General features: G+C 37.9%; 1 protein-coding gene across 1 annotated transcript in view; it reads right to left on the reverse strand.

Annotated features, from left to right (window-relative positions):
• Positions 1 to 11,523: 11,523 nt before the first annotated feature.
• Positions 11,524 to 20,354, reverse strand: part of cspg4 (chondroitin sulfate proteoglycan 4) — a 43,841-nt gene continuing 35,010 nt past the window's right edge. The window contains exons 6-10 of the mRNA XM_060886852.1: positions 19,112 to 19,310; positions 16,381 to 16,512; positions 15,337 to 15,497; positions 14,176 to 14,359; positions 11,524 to 14,083 (exon numbers count right to left, since the gene is read on the reverse strand). Of these exons, the coding sequence (XP_060742835.1) occupies positions 12,252 to 14,083; positions 14,176 to 14,359; positions 15,337 to 15,497; positions 16,381 to 16,512; positions 19,112 to 19,310 (2,508 nt within the window). The 3' untranslated portion in view covers positions 11,524 to 12,251. The remainder of the gene's footprint in view (positions 14,084 to 14,175; positions 14,360 to 15,336; positions 15,498 to 16,380; positions 16,513 to 19,111; positions 19,311 to 20,354) is intronic.

The raw sequence follows: 20,354 nt of genomic DNA on the forward strand, positions 1-20,354 counted from the left end.
GTCTTAATAAAAAAAATTTCAAAAGTAAACCTCAAGTGATTGTTCATGTTTGACTAGTATTATGTGTAACAGTCAACACCAAGCAACACCAAGCCCTCTGACTTCACATTCATACCTTGACAATGAGATCAGGAGTTGAGACGGAGACGACACAGCTGTTCGTATTGAGGAGAGATTTTGTTTCAACAGGATCCTTTGGAACGATTCACGTATGAGAAGCTGCCCGTTGAGAACAGAGAGTCTCGCACCAATCACAGAGCATATGACCGTTTAGATGCAGATCTTAAAGGCTTTTTGCAGCAGAACACTTGCTAACTTGCTAACGGATTAGCTAATAAATATATCGTGCAGATGTGTGCCGATGTCTCAGGTTGCGTTTTTTTCACCATGCACAGAAAGACACATGGAAAACACATTAAAAGCAAAAGTGCTGCACATGTCCTTCAAAGCAGTGACATGCAAGAGATGACGGAAGGAAACTTTCTTTTAGTTCGGAAGAAAAGATTGTAAATATGCTTCACATAGCTGGGGCATGATTAAGCATTTTTTTCCTTCTCTCTAGAGGAAGGATTGAAATATAATGAAGTGTATTGGCCAGTTTTTTTTTTTTAAATAGTTATTTATGAGAATTGGCAGACCGATGCTTAAAACATTTGGTTTTATGAACCAAAACAAATGCACTCCAACAGTGTGCTGTGACGCCCGGCCTTTCTAATCAACGTTCACTTCTGAGTCTGACACATTACAACGTTTGCTGGTTTATGAACTCTCTCTCAGTGCAGCAGTTTAATGACCCCTCATAATGCACGATAATTCAGTTTTTCACTTCAATTCAATTTTTTTTTAAATAGAAAGGTTAGAAAGCAGCGAGCTTTCCACTGATACTTAAAAGACTGCGACTATTGCTGCCTTCATACACACTGATTTTATCGCTGCAAGTCTCCAGTCGCTGTTCTATGAAGTTCCTTCTAATAGTTGCCATAGTAACAGCGTTTCTCATTGGGTGGCGCAAGTAGCTTTCCGGATCGGTTTTCTTGCAGCTAAAATAAAATAGTTCTGTAGAGACGTTTGGTGTTTGTCTATACAATCCATCAGTATATCTGCATCGTATCATACTAGATGAAGGCAAATCAGTTCTTTATCATGTGTCTCCTGACCACTACTGTTCACTCACTGTGCATTGATTTGCTGTGTATCTGCATAAAGTTTAACCTTCGTAAAATGTGTCGCATTGCTGGACACGACCATGTGTCGTCACCAGCGGTCACTGTCTCTCGTGCTGCTGGAAGTCACCAGCGTTTAATAAAAATGAACCATCTCCAGGAGCTCTGATGTCCCGAGTCACTGTATGTGAACATTGGAAATGTCTGTGTGCACTGAAATATAAATCATAAGGCATTCCAATGGTGTTGTTCCATAGCTGGGAAGCGTTAAAGGAAAAAACTCAAGATTTCTGTATTCTAGGTACTAATAAAGAACCTGCACCATTTGATTGAAGCGGACGCAGTGGATCAAAATCTCCCTCAGGTACTTAAAGCATTCAAGATCAACAGTCAATAGTAGTATTTTATAATCAGTGAAAATTCTGTTAGCCACAGTGGTGTGGATAAGGCAGGCGTAATATAATGAAACTTGTAGGTTTAACTCTTACTAGCTGTTGTATTCTGAACTATCTGAAGCTGCAAAGCTTTGCCAAGAGATATTAAAAGCTTCATTTGGTTTTCATCATGCTATGACATCATACTGATGCTATTTAGGCTTTGGTGGTGGTCTTAACCTGGTCTTCCTACTGTACTAAATAAGAGTACTAGATTATTTTTTTATTGTCCTATTGAAACCTTTTTGTATTTAGGAAAACTGTCCATAAATGCAATTTTTAAATCCTGAAATTTAGTTTAATACAATTTCCATCTAATCTGCCTGCATTGTGTCAGCATTGTACCACGGTGCTTTTTTCCATACAGTACACCAACATACTGCCAGCAAAGTGAACATATTCTGGCAAAAATCCATTTCAAATGAAACGAGACTGGGATAGTTTGAATATTTTTTTGTGATATTTATTTATAATAATGTTCAGTATTGAATCTTGTCCTCTGCCATGTAGCTAGTACTGTGCTTTGATAATGAAAGATGGCTTTAATGAGCGTTACTGAACCCTGTGGGAATGTGACGGAAATGTTCTCTCCCCCAATGCTGAACTCACACTTCTACAGTCATCTGGTAATTATCAGTGTTGACAAGGCTGAATAATGTGTCCTGTGTATCCTGTGTTTTTCACATTTGGATCAGACTCAAGGGTTTTTTTTTTAAGAACATTACCAGCCATTATGTAAAGTCTGTGCAAAGCTATATACATATAGAGTGTATACATACAGAGTGGCTCCAGAAACGATTAACCCCGGTGATTATTTCCCATTTTGCTGTGCTCTAACAGCAAATTGAAGTACACTAGGTTGACATTTTTTTGCTACGATCCTTGCTGTGCTCTCCACAGAAAGAGCTGTTAATTACTATTATTTACAAGTCTTTCGAATAATTCTCTCTCACTCATTTTCTACCGCTTATCTGAACTACCTCGGGTCACGGGGAGCCTGTGCCTATCTCAGGCGTCATCGGGCATCAAGGCAGGATACACCCTGGATGGAGTGCCAACCCATCGCAGGGCACATACACACACTCTCATTCACTCACGCAATCACACACTACGGACAATTTTCCAGAGATGCCAGTCAACCTACCATGCATGTCTTTGGACCGGGGGAGGAAACCGGAGTACCTGGAGGAAACCCCCGAGGCACGGGGAGAACATGCAAACTCCACACACACAAGGCGGAGGCGGGAATCGAACTCCCAACCCTGGAGGTGTGAGGCGAACGTGCTAACCACTAAGCCACCGTGCCCCCCCTTTTGAATAATTTAAATTAAAAAAAAAAATCTTAATACTACTTAACTTACTTGATAAGTTTTCACCCACTAGTTTCAATACTTAATGTAGGAAGTCCGGTTTCTGTGAATTGCCTCGGTTAGGTCTCTGTGAACTTTTGCACTTATGCACATTTTAATTGTGCCATTTTTTCTCATTCCTCAAAGCAAATTTTCTCCAAGTCTCCCAAGTGAAGTGGAGAATGTTGGTGGACTGCAATTCGAGTCATGCCACATACTTTCAATTGGATATAAGTCTGGCTTTTGACTCAGCTGTTCCAAAACAAACCTTCACTTTTCTAGAAATTGCTTCGTAGTTTTTTTAGGATGTAAATTTTCACCCTGGACATATTTCTGGCTGACTGGATTTTAAACAAAAAAAATGAAAATTCTGGCTGCTTATATTTGGTGCTTGATGTCAACAAGATTTCTTTCTGGAACTCAGCCCCAGTCTGTGATGCTACCACCACCGTGTTTGATGGTAGGAATGATTTTGCTTCTGTGTTGGGAATGTATTTGGCCTGCACCAAACATAACTCACAGATTTTGTCACATGCCCGCTAGCAAACTCCTGACTTCCATTTTACATTTGCCTTTATCACCATCGGCTTCCGTTTGTTTGCTCTCCCCTAGAGGTTGGCTTGTTCATCTCCTGTTTCATCCAGTGAGCTCTGTAACCCCTTCAATGTTCTAGATCTCTTATTGGACAATTTTCTGACAACTGCCCTTCCTGCCCGTGTGCTCGGTTTTTAGAAGCACAGCCTGATCTTGGCAGTGGCTGCCATATTTTTTCCACTTTGTTATAATGGATTTCACAGCACTCCAAGAAAAGTTCAAAGCTTTTCTCGTCCTTTTAAAAATCGCCTCCATCTTTTATCCTCCTAACAACTTTATTGCAAAGCCTCAGAAGCTTCTACACGACGGCAGGACTGATCTGAGCTGTCGTTTTAGACGTGAGAGCTTCCAAACGTCAGAGATATTTATTGTGCAAGCCTGCATTTGGCCAGGGGTGGATTTTATAATGAATACACCCTGTTTAAAATAACTACTGTGAGCGCTCAAGGAAATGAAATACTTTATTGTACTAATGAAAAGATTATTTATTCATTCAAAACTATATCTGAGAACATCTAAATACTTGATTTAATGTTATTTTTGTAGAAATAAAGAGACACTTATATACTAATATACTTAAATGTGATTTTGCAGCAAAAACAGCAAAAAGCTGTGCCTGTATACTGCAATTATTTACTGTTAAAAAAAGTTTCGCAACTTCTTTTCTTGTGTGATCATGTTTTGCAAATATATTTCCATGTTGCAAAAAAGAAGATGAACTGCGGTGTCCGTTATGTAAAAAATGTCGACTTTAAAGGCTGCTTCTTCAAAACAAATTAAAAAAAAAATCTCTTTTATCCACAATGATTTTTTTCCCCAATCTTTGGAGCCCTAAAACTAGAATTTCAGGTCAGACAGCAGTATGAGAGAAGAGACACACCTTTAAGCTCTGTTTGCTCCTGGCTCAAGACACATGCATGATAAAATTCTGTGATTCACAATGCTGCATGCTGTGAGATATTAGACCAAGGGTGGATCTTATGTGTCAGAAGGGGTGAGTCAGAATTTTGGGGAAAAAGATGAAGCAACCGAGTCATCTAATTGACCATGTTATCGCTGAGCTCATAGACAGGTAACAATCACAGGCAACACTATCTAGATGCAGAAATATCAGTATACCTGCTTCACAGGTTATCGAATAAAACTTTAAAAGCTGTTTATTCAACTGGAATATCGGATAATGTCAGTTGTTGGCCTCATCATGCATGAAAAAGAATTCTGGTCTCTACCACATGGTTCCCATCATGTAGTGTAATTACAGAGCCCCACCTGCTGTTACATCATTTTATCAGTGACTCTGATAAAGAAGTATCCTTTTTACTTATTTACTGTAAATTACGTGAACACGAAAGAGACACTAAACAATCAAAGATCAAGGAAAGACTTTCACTTTTGGCCTCATGGCTGCTTCATGCAAGTACCCTGTTCCCAAATACTGTAGCTTTCCCCTTGTCATGCCCCAGGTAGCTCCTCCTCTGGCTCCTCCCATGATCCGTCCCCTTATTTCCACCCACAGCCCTGGAGCCAGATTGAGATCCCAGAGGAGACAACAGCCACTTCCTTAGAACACGAAGTCCACATTCCCCACATTCTCTCTGACCTTGACAAACAACATTCCAGTTTTGGGAAAAGGCAGTCTATCACTATTTCTTCTCCTCTCTCTCTCTCTCTCTTTCTCTCTCTCGCTCTAGATTCAGATCCATCATCCATCAAATCCAGGGTCAAATTTACAGCATAGTGGGGTTTTTTAGCTTGCGTCTGCCTGTCAGGTCAATCTGCTGGCCAATATTTACACCCAGTGTATACAGGATACAATCGCTACTTGAATCAGCAGAGACCTCATACAAACAAACAAAAGAGATAAAAAAGCACCACTGCAGAACTGTTATGCTTTTGGCTTTAAGACCGTTGCGTGAGTTGGTTAACAAAAACGGGGTAGAGTGTGATTTGCAAGTCAGAATTCTATTAGCGAGGAGCTGCGTACTTCCTGTTTACAATAATCTCATGAGCCAGAATTAGTTTTAACAACACGCTGTGTAAATGAATACATACTTGACTGATTAAGCTTCAGTCCTCGAGTATCTATATTTCGCAAAGCAGGAACACAGATTTAAAAAAATCAGCTTGAAATAAAACTGATAGATATGATCTATAAATAAATATTATACAGTAGGTCTATGCTGTGTTGACATAACACTGTTTGAGGCTGAGTAAATGAAGTCGAAACTATTTCTGACTAATAGCAGGGTTTTTCCTACACAGTAAAATCAAGGTTATTTGACCTGTATTTAAAGGCTAAACCCTGCCTCCACAAGTCACTATTGTTGTTGCTAATATACGTTAGTCGATATACTATTTCCACAATAAGAGAGAGTGTTGTGTAAATGCTAGTTTTATCAGAGGTAGAAAGAGAAAGAGAGAACATGCTGCATGATGCTTTTGTTTTCGTTCTTTGATTTTTAGTATTATGGTCTGTATGTGTATCTGGGGTTCAAAGTGAGAGAGAGAGAGAGAGAGAGAGAGAGAGAGAGAGAGAGAGAGAGAGAGAGAGAGAGAGTTTGCCAGACGGCTGACACATACTGAGAGATAATACATAAAATGGATTATGAAAATACATATGGAGCACAGATTTATAGAGGAAAATATGAATTGTTTACACTATCCTGTGAACCGCCTGTTTTTATGACGACAGAATGAAAGTCTCAGCGTGTTTAATGTGGAGATAACATTGCTACAGTTGCACAAAGACAAAATCACAACAAATTTATAACCTTGGGCTCTCTTTGCGCTTTTGTGTTGGTCGTTGTGTACGAGATCTCTAGTCCTGCAAGGAGTGATATTTAAATTGAATTCAATTTTAAAATTAAAACTATGATCACGCAACACTTGTTGGTGATACATAAGCAAGTCAAGAGTGCTGCACTTGAATTACTGTAATAAATGGCATGTATTTTCAAATGACATAGCACAATCACACACTCATTCACACACACTACAGACAATTTAGAGATGCTAATCAACCTACACTGCATGAGTGTGGACTGGGGAGGAAACCGGAGGACTGCTGTAGGAGGCAGGAATCAAACCCAACATGCTAACCGCTAAGCCATTTTGCCTCACACACTGTACAGTGTTAGAGATTTAACAACATGTTGTTGTTGTTACAGCAGATCATCTGGTCAGCATATTTGATTTTGGCACAAGTTTTACGCCGGATGCTCTTCCTGATGTGACCCTCCCATTTTATCCAGGCTGGGGGCCGCAACTGAGAGTTAACCACTCAGTGGCTGTGCTGGTTCAAATCGAATTCGGGTTGCGGCAACGAGAAGGTTAAACATGTAATTGTTCCATAGATTAAATAGATTTGACATGTACCTGTATATATATTTACTAGACTAAACATGTACCTGTATATATTTACTGTTCATGCTGTGATCATATCAGCCGTGTTGATCTTTTACGAGTAATGACCTTTATTTGAACTCAGTATTCGAGACACAAAGGAAGAGGCAGACCAGCTTATTTTGTTCCCTAGTTACAAAGAGAAAATGAAAACGAGAAATAAGATGGTGGAGTTACATGAAAGCATTCGATGTAAAAACCATTTACATCTCTTTGTAATCCTTGGACAAAGAGTAACAAAGGTCTAGAGCAAGATTCCCAACACTACAATGACTGAACACAGGCTTGCTCGTGATACAGTGAGCGAGGCTTCGGCATGACGTCTGTTTGCTCAGCAGTTACGTCGTATTGTTTGTGGAAGCCACCCGATTATCATCTCTGCTTGAAGCATTAAAGATTCTCTCCAGAAATGGCGTGCTAAAATAACAGGTTGATCTCACCATGTTTATTCTCCAAAAAAAACAAACAAACAAACAAAAAAACACCACATTCAACCAGAAATGGTTACAACATGTCCAAACTCTCAGTAGGATGTCATACCACTTTGGTGTTTCAGACCAAGATGTCACATTTTGATTGGTTGTCTGATTAAACGTGTCTCATGTATTAGCCAACGCTAGGTTGCGCTACGTTACGGTAAATTTCTTGTGGTACACTGGATTTTATTTTCGGTTTTGGAAATAGATTAAATAGACAGCTTTGGGTCGTGATAAACGTGTGTGTTATAGTAAACAGACACAATTTATTTAGTTGATCCTCTGTGGTGTGCCTGAACATGGTGATAAAGGACAACAACCACATTTTCTGGAGTAAGATTATTCAGGACTCTTAAAAAAAAGTCTCTTAAAAATAAAGTTTTTTATTTTCATGTTGTTTTATTTTCAAGTGCTTCGAGGTACAACCGGACTCCATTTACACAAAGACAAGCATCCTCTCTCCAAACACTCCACTAGTTCTTACCAATAGAGACCAGTTTAATAAATATTTGTGTTTGACCACAAATTCAGACTAAATGATGTATAATTATTGAGCGTCGTACATCATCAGAAATTGCTTTTCTCAGAATGACTATGAGGCATCATCAAGTGAGTCAGTGGTTAGATTGGTAAAAAAATAAAACTCCCCCACTAGTGCAGTCTAGTACAATGTGTCACAGTAGCCAAGGGCTAAACACACACACACACACACACACACACACACACACACACACACACACACACACACACACACACACACCACACAATGATTTGCCTAACTTCCTGGTCACAGGGCAGCTGATGTTGTCACTTCAAGCATAACAGTGCTAGCTGTGGAATATTTGCTGTTCACTGTGGTAAGTAAAAGAATGAGTCTTTATTCCATTCAGAGTGAACACAGGCCCAGTGTTTGACCCCGATGCACCCAGATTCGCCCCTGCAGAGCTCTGAGGTTTATAGCTGGTCTCAACGAATCATAGTCTAAAGACTCTCCAGAGCTCGCCAGCTGTCTTGAAGTTCAGCCTCATATGTTCTCATGCTAAGGGCCACATTTAACACGGCTGCTTTAAACAGCTGTCTGAAGATCTGCTGGAACACCACAGGCTTTAGGAACGTTACATATAATGTTATTCATCTATTTTCTATATTTAGAGAGAATCCCGTGGAGTCCCGTAATGTTATTCTTAGAAAGTCGAAGAGACCAAATTAGCTATTTGGTTCGACTGTAAATTATTTTGCCAGTTGACTTGATGACTTTAACATGGCGACACATTGTAAAAAAAATAATAAATAAAATAAAATAACAACAATGCACAATGAAACTCACTTATAGTGTTCTTATAGACGTCTTCTGTCTAGATGCAGTTTCGTGTCTGGAGGCTGTCAGCCATCTTCAAAGCTTTAACTGCATGGACTCATTTTAGAGTCTAAAACTGTCTGAAGCTGTAAATCCTCACAAAAACACACTGGGCTTTCTGGTTTGATTAGCAGAGTAAACGCAGTAGTTTAACTTGAAAACCAGGAACAATAACATACAGAAAGAGCAATAAGTCACTGTAGATAAACTGACTCGTATGGATTATTACATTTTATATCCAGAACATTTTCTTCCAGCTTCTTAAAGGCAATAGAAGTAAATATAAACATTTTATAGTTATACATTTTATAGTCAGAACAATTGTTAAGGGAAGAAAAAGGTCTAAATAGATTCAAAGACACATAACAGTCACAAAAAGAAGATTACAATAAAAATGACATTTAAGACAGATTATATCCTAGAAGACTGAGCATGTCTAAAGCATGAGCAAGAAACGCCATATATGAAGGAATACTGTTTAAGATAAAATAAGGTGTATATTTGAATTGTTTAGACATTGTTTGAAGTATTTATTTTGAGGAAGTGAATTAAGGGTCTGATGTAGGCATTAGTTTCTGCTTGAAAGTGCATGTGTGATTCTAAGAGTGATGTTTTTTTTTTAAGGGAGTCTGGGGCACTATTGAGTTGCCCAGTTGGCTTTAATAGGTAACTTCAGCAGAAAAAAAAAAATTGTCAAAATGCTGAAATGTGCAGCAAGAGAAAATGCCGTCTGTAGGAAAGAATGAGTGCAGCTCAGAGGCTTGTTAAAGTCTGACCAATGACTTGTTTCATGACTGAAGAATTTCACACGTGTCACTGCGCCACCTGCTGTTCACTACGCGCGCAGCACACATTGGGGTTTAGCAGGAACCAAAATATATAGAAAAGCAGCAAACATCTGCATAATAATACATTTATAAGTGACATCATTTGTACTAATGGAAATGGCAACAATGATCACAAAATTTGAAAAAACATTGTTTCCTTTCTTTCTTTCTTTCTTTTCTTTTTTTTCTTTTTTTTTAAACATTTATTTCATTTGTTCAGCAATATCGACAAAGAATATCAAGCCTGGAATGAAAAAATAAATAAGGAAAAAGAACAAAAACAAACAAAAAAAAAAACAACCTAGTTACATGAGCACACCACAGAATTTTGCATGTTTAGCCAGTCTGAAAAAAAAAAAAGATCTTATATTTACAAAGAACACTAACATTAAAAAGGGCTGGTTGATAGCTTTTAAAAATAGAAATGCATCCCTGTTTGCAATATATTCTTGATAAATCATGGTATAAATTCTCTAAACCTAAAACCTGAGTTATATTTAATTCTCTAATTAGACAACAATTAATAGTTAATAGTTATCCCAGGGCTTAATGCCAGCTACACAAACACACACTGATAGTAAATTTAAAGAATTTTTTAAAAGATACTAGCTATTAATTTCTACTTTCAGGAAAAAGAAATATTAAATGAGTTAATGATGTAGACTAAATACTGCAAAATATGATAAATATTAATTTCAGTGAATTTAAACCGTATGAATGCAACTCAAATGTCTGCATGGACAATTAAAAAATGTTTATATATATATATATATATATATATATATATATATATATATATATATATATATATATATATATATATATATATATACATATATATATATATATATATATATATATATATATATATATATATACATGTATATATATATATATACATGTATATATATATATATATATATATATATATATATATAAACACGTGAACAAACCGAATACATCAGAGAAAATAACAAGGATTGGGTTTTTGGAATAAACTGAACTTCATTCCCAAATCCTAGTCTGACTTTTAATACAGAATTAAAATGTGACAATTCTTCATATATGTGTATTTTCTCCTTATTTTCAACATATATCACATTAATATATGAAACAGAAAAAACTCCATCGGCTAGGGAATGTGTACATGTAGGCCACGGACAACGGACTGAGTTACTGAGGTGCTTTAGGAGAAATCAAGTCCACTGGGCAAACCATATAGTCTTATTTTTTATAAAAGACAACTCTCTAAAACACAAGTGGAAGTGTTATATACTAGAAAATATAGAAATGATGTGAAACCCTTAGAGCAAAGACTAAAAAAATAGGCAACGTCACTAAAATCAGCTAGATGAGAATACCTCAGACCCTTGAATATATATAATATATCTGGAAATGTTAAAATGACAAAAGCACATTTTCCATGCATGTGAAATACAATACAAGGGAATTGCTCATCAGCCCATATTTTCCTGTGACTAAATATATAATTATAGCTTTATTTTTGATTACATAAATGGAAAATGGAGCCACCAGTTCAGAATAATGACCTCATCAGCCATATCAGCCAGTAGAGATGCTGAGTCACTTCCTTTAGGCTTCAGTAATATATATTTCTAGACTTGTATAGAAATTGTTCTTCAGTGCCTTAAATCAGTCCAGTGGATGTATGGATAAAATCTCAGCTGTTTCAGTTGTTACATCACTAAAGCACTGAGGGTTTTACGGCACAATGTGCTACAGATAGGTTAAAACAAATTGATATCTTTAGACAAAAAAAAAAAAAAAATTCAGATATTCTCTTTTAGATGTTAAAAAACAATTATATATATATATATATATATATATATATATATATATATATATATATATATATATATATATATACCCACTTCACCATATTTTTGGTGAGTAATTTTTATACTAAAAATTCTATTAGTTTACTAAATCATAGGGGGCATATTTCATGCATCATTATTATTACTATTATTATGAAAAATGTACAATTTATTTACTTTCAAAATACATACAAGTTTTTCAAACATAGTGAGTAATGTTCATGTCCAAAAGATCAATTTAAATTTTTAAAAATGAATGTCAGTCTATCAATTGCTTGTTCTCTATCTGGCTAAAAATGATAAAAAAAACAAACAAAAAACAAACAAACAAAGAAACAAACAAAAAAAAAACCTTCTTAAAACATCTTCATTGCTGTAATGTACATTGTACAATGTTTTGGCAACTAACCTGATGTTTAACCTGACTAACTAGTAAGGGAACACGCTAACATGTTTAGGCTCTAATCGGACATTACTGAGTCTTTTTAGGAGAACGTTTATGTAAATCTGTTTCTAACAATGAAAAGGTGCATAAACCAGTCCTCATAAAACTTGGTCCTTCATCAGTGTAAAACGGAAGCAGATTCATGTGAGGAGTGTTGGCATGCACTCATCGCTTATGAACTAATGGATCAAAAGTTAATTAATCCAACAATATGATTTTTCTCAGCCTATTGTATCTTTATAATACTGTTAGGAATGACTCTTGAAAGTATTTATAAAAAAAAAAAAAAAATCCTATGTGTGAATCTGTCACTATACACTAAATGTCAATACAGCATGATGAAACATGAGTCCTAGTTTTCTTCTCTCATACCCAGTACTGGTTCTTTTTCAGGGCTGGGTTCGTTGTCCGACAGTGCTGCAATAATTCTGGATCTGTGTCTTTAGACTCCACATTGGACATGGGGATGTTATTAGCTGGATCAGTTTTTCTGAAGGTTTCCTGAGCAACCTCTCCATTTTTTGGCTTGCTGGCAGCATTCTGGACATTGTGCTTTCCAGTTTTGTTGCGACGCACCAAGTAGTATGCTAGCATACCAGCTATGAGCAGTAGAAGGAGGATAACTAATATGGGGATAAGGATGGCCCATAGTGAGTTCCGTCTAGAAACAGGGGATTTATGGGAGCTGGTAGAAGGTGTGGTGGGACCTCCTTCAAATGTCCAGTTATCGTCCCCTCTCCACCTGGCATCAGGCTGGCCTGCTTTACCTGTGTCAGAGGTGGCCACAGATGTGGGGACCTTAAGCACTGTAGCACCATAGATTCCTTTTGAGTCATAAGGCACTGTCTGGAAGGAAAGAATGCACTCTGCTGGAGGAACTCCATGTGCCTTAAGGAGGAAGTGAGCCTCATCCTGATCTTGACCTTTATCCTTTGCGTCCCCAGTGGAGTTCAGCTCTAGAGCCACTCGTCCCTCATCGAGATCTCTCTGGGAAAAGGATTCCACAGGCTGGCCATCCGCAGACCCTCCTCTTCTTATGAACCTTGCTCCCTTTGGCTGCTTTGTCACGCTGAAGGTTGGTGAAGTTTTAGTCTTGTTGGCAAGTGGGGTTGCATCTAACAGCTTTCTGTCCACCAGAACTATAGTGCCACGTGGGAGTAAGGGATCCTTGGCCAGTTTCACTAAGGGTTTGACTCTGATGTTGAAGCTGGAGGAAACATTAGCTGCGCTACTGCGGGCTACAAAAGAAAAACTGTCATTTGAAGATGTGGACTTGATAAAGCGAACACTAACTCTCCCTTCAGTAATCTGTCTTTGGGTAAAGGCAGAAGTAGGCTGCCTGTCCACCATCACTACTGCATACTTGGGAACATTTGTAATTTTAAATATTACTTCTTCATCTACTGGTCCTCCTGTGGTTGCTTTCAGCATGGCTTCTGTGATAGGAGTCTCATCATCTCCCTGCTTGACGTGGATCTCCGGAACCTTATTAAGCACGAGTTTCTTAGCCAGAATGCCGATGTGCAACATGTATGGTTCTGACTGGTGCTTCCCATCAGAAACAGTGAACTCCATAATGCCATCAGACAAGGTACCATCACTCACAAATGCAACCTTGCCCATGTTCACCTCCTCTTGGGTGAAATGTGTGATCCTGTCCCTAGTATCCTTGTAGATGATGTTTCCATTAATAGGGCTTTTTAAGATGGTGAACCTGACCTCATCTGGTGTACTGTCTTGGTCTATAGTATTTAGGTACTGCTTGGACAGTACAGTAGTAGATCCTTGCAGAGCCTCCAGCAGCAGGTCCAGACTGACTAGCTCTGGAGGGCTGAAGTCCCTTCGTCTGATAGAGATAAGAAAGACCTCCTCCAGCATCACGGCACCTGCAACAGCCTGAGGGGGGCGACCATGGGGGTTCAGCCGCACACGGAAAGAAAAACTGTCTGAAGATGCTCCTGAGTCATCATGATAGTATTCCAGCTTCCCTTTAACAATGTCCTCTTGCATGAAATATGGTGCATCACGGGGAAGGTCATCACCTCCAAGAGTGAGTCGGCCATGTTTAGGGAACTGCCGTATCTCAAAAACTATGTCCTGGCCCATCCTTTTTTCCTGTGGTACACTGCCTAGCAGGTTGGATGCATCCAGCATGGAGACATCAAACACCTTAGATTGCCCCTGCACCACTGACATACCTGAAATGGAAGAACAAAGAAAAACATCATGAATATACTGCACACCAGGAGGTAAACTGTTTAAAACTAATTTCACAGATGTAGCGTGGTACCTTTGTTCTTCCACAGCTGTGAAGACACATTACGATGGGTGGCGTAGTATGACACTGTAACAGGAAGAGTGTGTTGGAGCTTTGCCGCTGGTGGTGATGACAGCTCAAGTTCTACAGCGTCTTTTACCACCCAGAAGGCCTCTGATGGCATCTGGTGTTCATAATAAACTGCACCAGCATCCAGCTAATGAATAAATTAAGAAAGAAATTAATAATGGATAACAAATCAAAGGTTTATTATGGAATAATTATTATGATATGATAAAATCTATGTAAATCTATATAAATGTACTCTCTCTTAGTGGAACTAAAATGAATCAGGATTATCTGTGACATATCCTCACTAACAGCATCATTTTATTGATAGGTTTTATCTCAAATTCAAACAGATTATTTTTAAACAGCTCAGAGCAATCTAGAACCAAGTGTAGAAATGTTAAATAGTCAAAGTAAAAATAGGAAAAAAAAATTCTAGTGACTTCCAAAACTTCTAAAATCTCTAGTGACCCAAAATAAGTACTAGACTTTAAGTTTCAAAACATGTACATGGAAACATTCACACCTAGGAGAAACAGGGGCATCACCAATCTACCTATTGAGGTGTTTGGGAGGAAACATCAGAACTCTGGGGGAACAGTGGAGCTGTGAGGATGCACGGTGAGGATACTACCCAGCGCACCACCATGCTACAACCACCTTGTTTTCTTAATTTCCTCAATTTGGTTGAGGTCTTCAAGCACATTATACATGTGACTTTCTACTTTACACAGTCACCGCTGTACTACCTCATATTTTTGCCTATAATATTTGCTCAGAAAACTGAATTAGTGACTTTGCATATGGGTCATCATCTACTATTAACTGTTTGATGTCATTTAATCTGTATTCAGTCCATGTTGTCATTTTTTTAATGTATACTTATCATTATTATCATACTTATGTTTTTATTGTGAAGAGGTAAACTATATGGTAAAAAAAGTTCTATTTTTTTTTTTAGCAGTCTAATTTTCAGCGTGACCGAAGGGCCGTTCTTTGAAAACTCTAAGATCGTTATATCCTCAGATGAAGTGTGACCAATAAACATTTTAGCAGACCACTGAATCCCAGAAAAACTCATTTTAAACACACTGAAACAACCACACAAATGTGAGATCCACTCACCTCGGTTTGCGTAAATTGGCTGATTTCCTCAAATTGTCCACTCTGGTTGGGCTTAATGAGTCGTCCTAGTCGTGGAGGTCTAACAAGAGAATAGTTTATATCATCTCCATCCTCACTGGTGATTGCTCGCAGGATATCACTGTTGATGACTTGCCTGGAGCCTGAGACAACAGCAAAACAAATACATGAATTCATTTATTCAGGTAAAAATACAGAAATGAGGGTTTAACTGATTTTTTATGCAACTGAGCAATTGAGGGTTAAGGTCCTTGCTCAAGGGTCCAGCAGTGGTAAACCTGGGATTTGTGGTAAACCTGGGATTTGAACTCACAACCTTATAATCAGTGGTCCACCAGTTCAAACTTTACGCTTCCACATCCCAAAGCTTGCATACCTTTATACCCTACATAAAATGTTCCTATATTACATAATTGTTTACACTTTACTATGCAATGCAATAGCTTTCCTGGACATCACAGTTCTGTGATCCTCATGTATCAATGGTCCAGTGTGTTCACTGTTCTGTGCATGTTCATCCTGTACTTATCTCATACTGTTGCATTTTGCACCATGGTCCCGGACAAATGACATTTGCTTGTATACATTGGAAAGAAATGTAATTTGTCCAGAACCATGGTCCTGAACTTGATGCTGAGATTTAGTTTAAAAAGTCTTCAACTCAATTTCTGAAAGTGAAATATACAGTATATTCTCAAATAACTTTGGTTTCATAACTAGCTACTAGCTATCATTCACTGTATATATATTACATTAATTTCCTTATAAATCACAGCCATAATCTTCTAGAATAAGTGGCAGATATATTTAGCATTGCTATACCGGATTATCAGATTACTATTCTTGCTTTGCAGACCATGACCCATATTTGCCTTGAACAGGATGCTCACACATACTAAGTGTTCTCACCATACTTTACTCTACAGGCCCAGAACTTATACAGTTTGTATGTTCCTCTCTGGGGAACTCTCTGACATGTCTTTTTGGGTTTGAGTTTAGATATAGAATTACCAAGAGTCAACGTACCAGGAAAGACCAATAGCTCGCCTTGTACTTCCACGGAGATCGTCAGCTGCCGGACAGTAACGTCGAAGTGCTGAAGAGGAGATGTGTGGTCTCCGTCTGTCACTGTGAAACTGAAACCACCAGATTCAGATCCTGATGGAAAAAACATGGAAACGTTGGTTAGACAAACATGAATGACATAACTTGAATGAAGTTTACATTACTTATTTTTAACATATTACTTACAGTATTTTTTTGATGTGTATTTTTCTGATCTTTTTTGCACATAAGAAACTCTGTAAACATGGAATGAAACAGTGGGGCTGCATCTCACCACCCAATTGTGGGGTATTTTTCTTAAACAGAATGTTTTAAAGTGTTTTATTCAGGTTCTGGCAGTGGTGGGGCTTGAACCCTTGACCATCCCATCAACAACCCAGAGCCTTAATCATCAAGCAACCAGTGCCCTTATGTAGGCCCTATGTATGCTCTATGGCCATAATAATTAAGCAGAATTAGAGCATTAGACCCTGATAGTTTATAATTCTAAAGCATGTTTTTATAATATAATATAAAATCCAAAACCATGTTAATTGCAGTTTGTTACATGATGGACACAGGTTAACACCAGAGGTCAACCCAAAAAAAGGAGAGGGTCACAACTAGAATATTTTTAGTATATGGTGGACACCTTTATCCAGAACAACTAGCATTTTATACAACTGAGGATTAAGGTCCTTGCAAAATAGACTGGTGTTCCTGGGATTTGAACTCACAGCCTTCGGGATGGTAGACTAATACCTTAACCACTAGGCTACCACATCCCCCTCAGACTGAGAACTGTGGAAAGTCTTTTTGTGATGACATTCAGACAACTTAGCTAATATGTAGTTAATGTGAGGTTATTATCTAGCCAACAACTGTTCAATGTCTAGTTCTCATGTAATGTGTGTGTTATGCTAGATTTGTTTTAGTCCATATACCTGTATGCATCTGGTCTTGTGTGTTTTGTCCTGTAGTTTCTTTCTTTATTTAGATAAATAGCTCGCTAATGTTCAGCTTGTGTAGCAAAGCAATAAGCAAGTACAATCACGCCATGGCACTGAGAGATGTGGTGGCCAGATGTGAACAGACTGTCGAGGGACCAGAGCTAATCTCCTTGTCTGTAACAGACTCCATGTGGAGTTGTGGCTTCAGCAGAGGTGTGTCTGGGACTGTTTTTTATTTATTTATTTTTTTTATCCAATTTCCTCCCATACTCACAGACATTACTGACTCATTCCATCTGCTCAGGCAGCTATTTTTGATTGCACCTAATGAACTGAGCTGTTTCTACAGTATTTCTCAGAATATAAACAAAAGAAGTCATTTCATCCACCTTGACCCTGATCGGGATTAAGAAACACTATCAGTGTGCATGCAGCACTAACCTCAGTGCTGCATGCACACCTATTAACATCTCATCCTTACTTTGGCTAACCTTCATATCTGACTGCACAAAAACAACTTTTTAGATTTTATTGGGTTTTCTTGTGTTGTTAAATGACCTGGGCCAGTATTCATAAAGATTCTAAAAAATCATCTCACAGAGCTTCTAATTTAGCTTAGATATTTCTAACTAGGGATCTTAGCTTAAGAGTTTCAAGATTAAGATTCAGGACCAGAGCAACTCTGAGCAAGGAAAATACAACAACTTTTAACTTAGAGAGGAGGCGGGAGTTAGAGAGGAGGCGGGAGCTAAACCTGTTACTACAGTAGGTATGACGTATTCTTTTGAAGACTGTGATTGGTTGTCCAATAAATAAAAAAAAGGAGCACTTTTAAAATCTGGTCTATTAAAAGCCTACACGTTGTCTATGTGTTAAGATATTTGAGTCTATATCCTGTAGATATTACTTTCGTCACAGATCATTTTAGAGATGCGATAACATCGTTATGTAACTAATGTAATAAATGTATATAGCATATTTCTAAATGCCATACAATACATTTCTTCTTCCTCTTCACCTTTTGGCTGTTTTCTCCCTTCTTAATAGATATATGTCCCTTAAATGGACACTTTATAAGAACTGGGTTTTCTTAATTGAGTCAAATTTCTTATCAATACTGAAATGTCCTGGAAAGACTACTTGAGTAAAACTGTTTTTTTTTTCCACACAATCACAAAATAAAACAGGTTGTTGATGGAGGAATTAAAAAAGGGTTAAACAGAAATGCTTCTGAGAAATGCTTCATTTTTGGTTTCCTGAAAAGGTGAAACCATAATAATAAATGTATTAATAAATAAAGTATCAAATATGATATAAAATGAAAAACATATATGCAAATTAGACACATTTAAAGGGTCCAAAAACAGTTTTAATCTTGATATTTCATGCTTTCAGTGAATAATTTCATAATTTCATTAAAAATGAAAATCTCCTTGTTTTAAACACTGTGGTATATATTTTATCGTACATTATCTTGTTATATTTTAACAAAGCATTATCTTGCCATTTCATATGATCTTATTTTTATCTTTATTTTATCTTATGCTTAAGGATTATTGCATCCTTGCTGAAAATAAACCAACAAAGGCCAGTGGTGATCATAATAGAGAACAACTTCTAATTCAACAAAAATATCTCTTAATGGTGTTAAAAAAAACTCTTGTTCATCCATATAGGATCAATTCATTTTGACGATGTTTTCATAACTTTTCTATCCACTTATCCCACTCCAAGCAAACACAAGGACATTTGAAATGGCCTACCTTTATGGAGGAAAATGACTTCGCCATTGTTGATCTGAGCTTGGGTGAATTTTTCAACACTGTAATCAGGTGACTCTTTCAGAGCAATGATGCCATTCTTGGTTGCCTCGATGTTGAATACCAGCTTGTCTGGAGGGGTGTCCATATCTACAGCACTCAATGCTTTGCTTGTGATTTCTGTTTCTTCACCAACAAGAAGCTGAACAGAAAGAGATTAGGGGTGAGGGAGAATACAAAACATGGTTAGGGGTGAAAAAAAAAATAAAACAAACCAACTGTGGGTTCCCTAAAAATGGATTTCTTTGTTTGTTGTAACATCATGGCATGTTATCTGAAGATAAAGTGCATTGCTGAAATGGTTAGGTCTCTCAGGCCTCGATGAGCTCTAATGGACCTATAATGGCTGGAGAGCTGAATGGAACATTAATTGAAAGAGCCCGAGCCGAGAGCAGAGATCCTGAAAGACATTCTTAAATAGCAGGAATCAGCAGGGAGAACAGAGAGGCGTGCACTGAAAGGCTCATATCGATTTATTCAGGCTCTCTCTCCTCTGTTGCCTTCATCTACTGCTTTCTAGACACAACCAGAGAGGTTGAAAAAAGTAGCTGGCAAAGAAATTTATGAAGCAGTGGACTGAACAAGCTAGTACTACAATTCCATTACATTTGTCCAAGCTATTTCCATTCATTTTCTACCGCTTATCCGAACTACCTCGGGTCACAGGGAGCCTGTGCCTATCTCAGGTGTCATCGGGCATCAAGGCAAGATACACCCTGGATGGAGTGCCAACCCATCGCAGGGCACACACAGACACTCTCATTCACTCACGCAATCACACACTACGGACAATTTTCCAGAGATGCCAATCAACCTACCATGCATGTCTTTGGACCGGGGGAGGAACACCATGAACAATGTGTTACAAAATATCAGAGTATTCTGTCAGAGACTAAGCCAGGAGGAAGGCCTGAAGTGGTCCCCAATTATAGATTGACAGGTAATAGATTATTGCATGGATTCCATGTCAATGCACAGATTCTGTCTTAGTCAGGGTCACAGTTGGATCTGAAGTACATCCCAGGAACATTTATCCAGAACGACATACATTTTTAACTAATTTGTAGATTAGATGCAATTTGTGGTCCAGCAGTGACAACATGGTGGATCTGGTATTCAAGCTCACAACCTTCTGATCAGTAGTCCAACACCTTAACCACTAAGCTACCACATACACCATAGATAG

The sequence above is a fragment of the Tachysurus vachellii genome, chromosome 14 (assembly GCF_030014155.1).
Source record: "Tachysurus vachellii isolate PV-2020 chromosome 14, HZAU_Pvac_v1, whole genome shotgun sequence".
In the NCBI taxonomy this organism is placed as follows: domain Eukaryota; kingdom Metazoa; phylum Chordata; class Actinopteri; order Siluriformes; family Bagridae; genus Tachysurus; species Tachysurus vachellii.